At 36.6% G+C, this 9099-nt stretch overlaps 2 protein-coding genes across 2 annotated transcripts; one reads left to right on the top strand and one right to left on the bottom strand.

Annotated features, from left to right (window-relative positions):
- The first annotated feature begins 1687 nt into the window (after nt 1–1687).
- LOC116129057 (interferon-related developmental regulator 1) lies at nt 1688–5993 on the top strand. Its single transcript, XM_031414806.1, has 13 exons — nt 1688–2013; nt 2219–2390; nt 2593–2673; nt 2883–2965; nt 3055–3170; nt 3308–3418; nt 3598–3707; nt 3906–4197; nt 4311–4388; nt 4494–4544; nt 4655–4744; nt 5076–5153; nt 5712–5993. The coding sequence occupies exons 1-13, from the start codon at nt 2004–2006 to the stop codon at nt 5760–5762; spliced, it is 1323 nt and encodes a 440-aa protein (XP_031270666.1). The 5' UTR covers nt 1688–2003; the 3' UTR covers nt 5763–5993.
- Nucleotides 5994–6950: 957 nt separating this feature from the next.
- LOC116129060 (cytochrome P450 81Q32-like) lies at nt 6951–9099 on the bottom strand. The gene is made up of 2 exons (XM_031414809.1): nt 7923–9099; nt 6951–7783 (listed from the first exon to the last, which is right to left on the bottom strand). The coding sequence occupies exons 1-2, from the start codon at nt 8841–8843 to the stop codon at nt 7172–7174; spliced, it is 1533 nt and encodes a 510-aa protein (XP_031270669.1). The 5' UTR covers nt 8844–9099; the 3' UTR covers nt 6951–7171.

Raw genomic sequence — 9099 nt, 5'->3', positions numbered from 1 at the left:
AATGATATGGATGTTAAGTCATCTACAAAGTTAGATTTATAAGTTTATGACCTCACACAAAGAAGTTTGTCATATTTAATCCGCAAGACAGAAGTAGGCTTTTGTGATATCTAGGAACTAATCCAAAAACAAAATAAAGATAATAAGCTGCCTCGTTTTGTTCATGACAAATGGACTGCCCAAGAACATTGGTCTTGATATGATTTGCAGAAAGGAATTTTGAAGGTAAAGCAGCAAGAGATGAAACTATATATATGTATATAACATGGACAGACGCAGAGGGTCTAGCAGAACTGAGTTTAGAATCAATTTTAACAATGTCACTATGTATTATAAATTGGATGGCAATGAAGAAAAATATGTTTAGGACCAAGCTAGAAACGACTGAAATACACTTTACCCCGAGAATATATAACTAGGTTCAAGAGTCGGAATTAGGATGCCTGATATCTCAACTAACCTAAAATTAATTGTAAGATGAGCAATTTGTTTGAACAGATGTAGTTGGATGGTGCCAAACCTCTATGATATCATGGTTGATTCAATGTTCTAATGGACATCTGAACAGTGTATCTAATTAACATTTGCCTTTTCTTTTTGTACTAAGCATACAAGATATACTTCATTGGAGTGTGAGTAGACGAGTTTCTGAACTCTCAACTTAGATAGTCTACTATACAATTGCAGGAAGAACGTAAGTATTTGGTTAGAATTGAGAACCTGCAAGCGTAGTTCAACCCATTTTTACTTGACTGTTGCTAAAGCACTCCATCTACTTTCATAAAAGTTGGTGTAGATAGGGGTCATTTAGTAATAACACTCATTTCTGAATTCTAATGTAATGTCTACGGGTTTCAATGGCAATGGCCTACTTCCTAGAGGCTGGGCTATTACAAGCTGGGGCCGTAATGTCGGTGATAAACCAGCCCACTAAAACGACAAAGGCAGAAAACTAGAGGCAGCCAATAAGCCCCGAAACCCGCAGCTTTCAATTGGTATCAATGTGTTGGCTAAAAATTTAACACATATCTAAAATTGAAATACTTGTTCGGGTTTTGTCACGTATTGGCAGTCCAATAAACTCTGGGTATCCACTCACTCCCTAGTCACAAGTCAATTCCACAATTTAAGGCAGTTTTGTGCCTGAATTACTTTTTCTACGACCAATCATATATGGTTTTCAATTGTTCATTTAATAACTCATAAAATAAAAGGATATTGATATGTTTCGACTGACTTAGCCCGTATTATTTGCAAAAAAATCCGTGTGTCATTTAAAACTCATCGAGTTGGCTTAAAAAGAGAGAATTGTTTTTACTTATATTATTGAGCAAGAAATTAAAGATGATTACGCAATAATTTAGAATAAATTAACTAGGATATGAATTCTGTTAGTAGGCGAATAAACTCGAATTTACTGAAACTTTCCAGGTCATATCAAAAGTTTTGTCAAACGTGTTCTTTTCAATTTATCATTCAACGGCCAGTCTTAAATTTAATCTGCTTCACGCCTCTCCATTTCTACATCTCTCCAAAAATTCCAGCGAAGTTACACTTGTCCACGTGCTCCTTTATTTCCACGCCTCGTGGCGCCTATCACACTCCATTAAATCTTACGTTGCCAAATCTTACCCAGTAACCACGGACTCAAAGCCTCCACGTAAGAACCACACAATTACTTTTCTGTACGTTTCCACACCTCCCCCGAATATTCCATACCGCTCAATATGAAATTCTTTTATCCCTCAACCTCTCCTCTGAAGGCTGTGATCTTATATTTTTAAGCCTGCCTATTTTTTCATAACGCCTTCCTTTCTTTGGTTCAGTAAATCCTTCAACATTTTAATGGCTGCATCGTCCTTCGTCTCACTTTTGTTGTGTTCTTCGATTACGATTAGTCTTGGTTCTGTATTGTTTTCGAATTTTTGTAATTCTCAGTTCATCAGTCAACGTTGTAACTTTTTTTGACAATAAAACTAACGAAGGACTAAGCAGCCGCCACCATGGGAAAGCGTAAGTCTTTTTATTCTGTATTTTTTTTTTTTAATTTGAAATTATTTCGATAACTTTTAGGTGAAATTAGGGTTTCTTTTCGATCGATGTTTTCTAATTACATGATTAAATCTTGTTTATAATTAATTAATTGATTTTCTCAAAACTGGAGAAATGTTTTTGGGTTTTTTTGAGGTGAATTATGTTAATTGTGATAATTTTGCAGGTAATTCACAACGTAAAAATGCAGCGATGTTAGATAGCGACGATGATAATAGTAGTGTGAGTTCGACGTCAACGATGAGGTCTGATCTTATGTCGGTGTCCGGCACTGAAGAAGTTCAGCTTGAGAAGGATAGTTTGTTGGATGAAGCTTTGGATGCTTTATACGAAAAAAGGTATGTTGAATCAATTCACTCTTTTGGTTTTTGTATGTTGTTCTTGCGAGCAATTTCTTCCCTAAATCAAAATAATTATCATGGTTTTAGTTAGCCTATGATTACAGTTATTGCATCTTTTGATTTGTAAGTGGTTGAAGAGTGATCTTGTATTTTGCCGAATTTAAAGTTGTTTCGTCGTTTTTATTTTTTATGGATGAAGGGGCTCCACAAGAGAGAAAGCTTTGGCCTCCATTATTGAGGCTTTCAATAGCAACTTGCAGCATCAGTTTGTTGAAAAGAAGTAAGTAGTCAGTGCCATTTATTAGAAGTAGAAAAACTCAAATTTCTTATAAACCTTGTTTATTAAAAAGTGAGTAATGTGGTTTAAGCATTTAATACGTCTCTATTTCTTTTCCGAGTGTATTAGTTTAATAAATTATGATTTATCAGACAATTTATGTTGATATAGACATTCGTTTCCGTTCTCATATTTTGTTGTGGTTTGTTTAGATTTGCTACCTTACTGCATCAGTGCCTGGGTTCCATGAAACGGGGCTCTAGCAGGGAGATAGCTTTGGCATCTCATGCCATTGGTTAGCCTTTGATCCCTCTTGTTGACCTTTTTTCCCATGTTTTCCCTGTATTAATTCAATGTTTGATGGAATGATTGTTTATTTTGCAGGCTTGTTAGCTTTAACTGTTGGCTTTGGGGACAATGCTCGGGAAATATTGGACGAATCAGTCACTCCTATTTCACAGGCTCTAAAGGCAGGGTCTGAATCCTCGAAGACAGCAGCGGTATGTGTGATATTTAACATTTCAGTAGGTTTGGAATTCAGTTGCTTGCCAACTTTTAGTTGTCATTACTTTCACGTGTTTTATTCATGATGATTATCAGCAGCACTTCTTATGCATAATGTGGTCTGTGATTGTAGCTGCTGGAGTGTTTGGCTATCATAACGTTTGTTGGTGGAAATGATCCAGAGGAAACAGAAAGATCAATGGAAATTATGTGGCAACTTGTTCATCCAAAGCTGGGTTCTAATGTACTTATCTGTGCTTGCTGTGTGTAGTTTGATGGCATAATTTACATATGAATTTCTAATGTCAGTCATGTATTAGAGATCTCCTTTAACTATTGTTGTTTTGAGCTAGTATATTTAAAATTATGATTTATTATTTTGTTAATTTCATGTACTTATTAACTCTGCTATTCCATTCATAGGTTGTTGCAGTCAAACCTTCGGCAACTGTTATAACAGCAATGGTGTCTGCTTGGTCATTTCTTCTTGCAACATTGGATGGCTGGAGACTTGATCCTAAACACTGGCAGCAGTGAGTAAACCCTTGTTCTAAGTTATTCTTCTCTCTCATTGGTGTATAAGTGTCACAAAAATGGGTAGATTGACTTTTCAGGATGTGGAACATGAATGAATGCATAGAAACCATAGCCTCAAAAGTTGAATCTTTGTGGCTGAAAGTTTGTTTTAAAAAAAAAAAAGTTTTCTTATGGTTTTTTTGTAAATCATGCAGGTTCATTTCATATTTTTCTAGCCTGCTTGACAAAAATGACCGATCTGTCCGCATTGCTGCTGGTGAAGCACTGGCATTAATTTTTGAGATTGGGAGTCTGGAGAAGTTCTCTGCTGAAGCTAATGGCTCTAGTGATGGTTCTGGGGAAGGATATACTCCTTTACAAGGATTGAAAGGAAAAATCCTCAATCAGGTCAGAAACCTTTCTATGGAAGCAGGCGGTAAAGGTTCTGCAAAGAAAGATCTTAACAACCAGCGGAACTTGTTCAAGGATATTTTAGAGTTTCTTATGGTACACCTTTTTTCCTTCCCATATTGATTCCTTTTCAATTATTTAACTAGTATGGACTATGTAAGTGCGATTTTTGCTGGGCTTCCTTCGTGATCTTACTTTCATAATTTTAGGATGGATATTGTCCTGAAACCTCAACGAAGATTGGTGGTGAATCACTTAAGACATCAACCTGGTCTCAACTGATACAGGTTTTTCTTCTTTCTTTTCCCTTTGTCGGTACCTTTATTTTTTAAGTGATCTTGTCATGGATGCTAGCAAATTTTGCAGTCTCTCTGATTTCAGTTTTTTAACAGTTAAACTTTTTAAAGCACTTTCTTGGGGGTGGCTTTGTTAAGCACATGCAGGTTGGTTTTCTTAACCAAGTATTGGCTTATTCAATTTCTGTGTGTTGTTGATGTCTCTGATTCTTTTGGCTATAGTAGATTTTTGATAAAAAAATATATTGAACAAACAGGAAAATGAATTTCTTCATGAAGTCCTTGGATTCACTCCTAAGCAGAAGTATCTTCCGAGCACTGAGCACCATATATCTAGTAGTGAAAAGGTGTGTTTATTCTTCTTTTCTCATTTGTTTTGTTGTCCTTTACTTGTTTCTGTGTGAATTATGTTGTAGCTATGCAGTCTCTTGGGTAATTCGTTTTTTATTTATCTGATGCTCGCTTTCCTGAACCATGTCTAAATTTCAAAATCTCACTTTTTTATTTTTATTTTAACTTGATACTTCAAATCAATTTATTAGTAAAATAGTTGGCCTCTTCAGATAGTTAACTGTGATGAGTAGTTTAGAAACCTGATCAGATAAATGCAGGAACCATTTTTATTATTGATGATACACTGCTTCCAATGAGGATTATTGATTTGCCTCTTACTTGCAGAGGATGTTTAGGTCACCAAATTCAGTAGTCAACAAAGCAAGGACACAGTTACTGAACAAGCAGCGAATGCTTTCTGAGGTAGATTTATTCCCAATTAATTATTTTGCTTCCTCTCTTACTATGCATGCATTGTATATGGTCGTTTGTCATGGTGGTGTTTAACCATGCTTGCAAGAATATTCTCTACTGGGTTCTTTTATTGTCTTGGTATGAAAGATAACGCTAGCTGTGTTATTGTGTGTTCTAAACTGTATCATTTAGGATATTAATTGATTAGAGAGTTTGGGTGGTACTTAAGCCACCCTTAACTTGCTACTTGCATGGGTGATACACAGTCTACTTCACCGTCTAGGTAATCTGGTGGGTGGTACTTAAGCCACCCTTAACTTGCTACTTGCGTAGGTGATACACAGTCTACTTCACCGTCTAGGTAATCTGGTCAATGTAAACAGAGATTTTCTTATTCTGGATTTGTGGAAGCTGAGAGTTAATTATGCCCTACAGATGGGTTGTGACTTTAGTGGACTGGTGGACATTATGTGGTGTTATCTGCTGGTCGCTTTTATGGCATCAACAATTTTATATACTATTTCAAATTTTGCTAAGTTTAATGACCCTTTTCTGCTCTTTTTTCAGGGTAGGAATATAGGACACTATGCCATCAATATGGGAAACGAAGAGATGTAGAGTCTCGACCTCTTGCAATCATAGATCACATTGTGGGCTTAGGTTATTAGATATTACATGAAAGTTTATTCTCATCGCGGATTAAGTACATGGATACAATCTTTTTGGTTAAGTGGCTGGTAGCATTACATACAGTGATTGATAATACTTGTAATTCGTTACATTTACATTTCTCTTCATTGTGTTAATTGAAGCCATCAGTAATACAACTTGATTCTGGCATTTAAATTCTGTGGCAGCTTAAATCTTTCTGTTGACCTTTTTCACTTGTGCCAGCATAAAAATTCTATACAATTATTTACATTATACTCACAATTCTCACACAAGATTCTTTAGCATGCTATAACACGTCACAAAACCGTCCATTATCTTGGTCATATAGGCAGCCACTTGTATAGGTTACCGCCCTCCAGAAGAGTTTAAAGGGAAGGTTAATACTTTAAGCTGGTCCTTTTCCTATCCCAAATTTTGAAAGTTCAGGCCAGTTTAATTTTATTCTCTTAGATATCTTATGGAATTTGAACTCATTCATCCATAACTTAATGAAGAGTAGCAAGGATATTTCCGATCAAATATCTGCAGTTACGAAAGCCATCATAACAGAACCAAGTATCAGGAGAGTTAATTAGCAGAGTGCATACAATTTTATATTTATACATCACAACAATAAACACATTCATAATCCTTTGTAGCTTATTCTCATTTATCTCCATATCCCGTTAGTTTCGTGTCCTTTCGACATTTCAAATTCAGTTTCTAAGGGTGAACCTGCTTGGCAAGCACTCCATTCAGACCTTTTTCAATCTTTCTAAACCTTCACTAATCAAGTAACGATCTTCTGCATGTCATTGCAGTACCGATCGTCTGCCTCAATTTAGCTGTAAATTCGAATGCATTGGAAAAACATTCGTACAGGTTGCTTAACGTGTTTGCTTAATGTGTATTTGGAGAAATGAAAATGTCTGGGATTAGTCTTAATATGTTTGCTTAACTTAAGGATGATAATCTTTACGATGCTATTAAGGTTCTTAATATGATGGTTAGAAAGGGTGTAGCCCCAATCCATCTACTTTCAATACCATATTCAGATGAATTGCAAAGGTACGGGATATGAATCCGATATATGCTTAAGATGAAGGGAGTTGAAATGTGAGCCAAATTCTGTGACTCATAATACTTTGATGCAAATGATTGCTACCTCAAAATCGACATGTTTATCAAACTAGAAAAAGGAAACGGATGAGTATGACATTGAGCATAATGTGAACACCTACCGAGTTTGAATATGTATTGTGATATGGGGCATTGGGTAAAATGAAGCGTGGTGGTGTTAATGCATTTGCTTCTGTTTACAACTACCTTGAATTAAACGTTAAAAAAGAAATCCAAAGGACAAGTTACAGGTCAATTCAAAGCTGAGCAAGTACTTGAGTAAGTGCTTCACGAGGTCGAAATATCATCTTCACACACTTTTTTCGCTTGTTCAACTTGTGTTTTGCCACACCTTGGCTCTTGTCCTCGGTCTCAGCCTCTTCCCACTCAAAGCACTGTATCAAGGTCCCCAGTGATAAAGTCATTAGTCTTATGGCTAATGTTGAGCCAGGGCATATCCTTCTACCAATACCAAATGGGACGAATTTAAACCCTCCTCCTTTTTCATTCTGTAGGAAACGCTCGGGCATGAAGCTATTGGGCTCTGTCCACAATTCGGGGTCCCTGTGTAAGGTCAATACATTTACCATTAACTGTGTGCCACGCGGGATGTGGTAACCTCCAATTGTGCAATCCTCCGACGATTCACGTGGAGGTAAAACTGATACATCAAGTCTGAGTGTTTCATTAATAATGCAATGAAGGTACGTAAGATTAGGAAGATCCTCATCATTTAATAATCTGGATTGTCCAACCACGTTGTCAATCTCGTCCCTTGCTTTTTTCAAGATCTCTGGATGTGATATAAGCCGTGAAATAGCTGCTTGCATTGTAATCACCGTGGTGTGTGTGCCCGCCATTAGCATTGCCTAAAGCACCAGTAACTACCACCATTAAATAGTTCAAGGAATTTCTATATTGTAGCAAATTAAAGCTAATAAGGATCTTTCTTACTTTCCATATTTTCAGATACTAATTGTGTTTATTTATAATAGTTTTGGGCATAACCATCATATTTCCTTTCATCACATCATCGTTGTAGAATTCAGGTTCAAATTCCTTTAGCTTCAGCATAACATCAATGATGGTTTGATCAATCTCGCTACCGCCACCACTAACTGAAGGAGTTTTATCAAGATTTTGACGTGCATCAAGCATAGCCTGCAAAAAAGCATCTCTCTTTTTAAACTTGTTTAGGATTTTCTTCTCCGCTCCATAGCAAGTCAACCACCTCAGAAACGGAAAGTAGTCACCCAAGGCCAATGGCTCAACAGGACTAAACGACTGCTTAAGATCATCTAATTTGTCTTTGCCTCTGTCCGTGTCTATTTCATTTTCTTCGAAGCACCTAGTACCTGCAACCATCTTCATTATTATATTAAAATCCAACATGTAAAGAAACGAATTCAATTCTACTTTCACAAATCCTTGAAAAGATGTTTGGAACAAATATTTGATCATAAATCTTATTTCTTCAGTGCGAATGGTTGAAGACAGTTGGAGACGCTTTGGTGAGAGTACTTCAACGGCAAAGAAACGTCTGAGATTGCGCCAATGATTGCCATATGGAGCTCCAAGGGTAGTGAAGTTGTACTCTACAACCTTTCTTGAGGGCAAGAGTGGACGGTTGCTAAAGATGATATCATTTTTTGAGAAGCATTCTTCAATGTCTGAACGAGCGGAGAGTACCAGTGTCCGGCGTTTACCTAAGTGAAGAAGAAATAAAGGACCATACTTGTTGCAGAGTTTATTAAGAACTTCATGCAGGGGCAATTTTAATAGCATTTTTATGAAGAGGAAATGACCTATTATAGGAAGACTAGGAGGCCTAGGCAATACGTTTTTACGTTCAATTCTTTTAGGAACAGTGAGTTGGTAGAGAATGAGAAGGAGGGAGACTAACACAAGGAGATAGTGCAAAGCATCCATGGCGCGGTCAGTATTATTTGGGATCGCATGTTCATTACAGGGGAAAACGTGGGTTTATATAATGGAAAAATCTTTAACACTTCCCACATGAGATAAATTTGGTGTCATTTTCTCATTATCGTTTTTATCATCATCACCCTTGGTCTCTTTCAATTCGACAACAGCACAAGATATAAGATAGAAGAACTGCCTCGGATCGGCGTTAGACTGATGATTCTTCTCCATTTGTTTGAATGTATATTACTAAGTTGCAAGT

The sequence above is a fragment of the Pistacia vera genome, unplaced genomic scaffold, assembly GCF_008641045.1.
Source record: "Pistacia vera cultivar Batoury unplaced genomic scaffold, PisVer_v2 Contig206, whole genome shotgun sequence".
Taxonomy (NCBI): Eukaryota; Viridiplantae; Streptophyta; class Magnoliopsida; order Sapindales; family Anacardiaceae; genus Pistacia; species Pistacia vera.
Note: the sequence above shows the minus strand (reverse complement) of the source record. Positions and strands in the feature narration are given on the sequence as shown.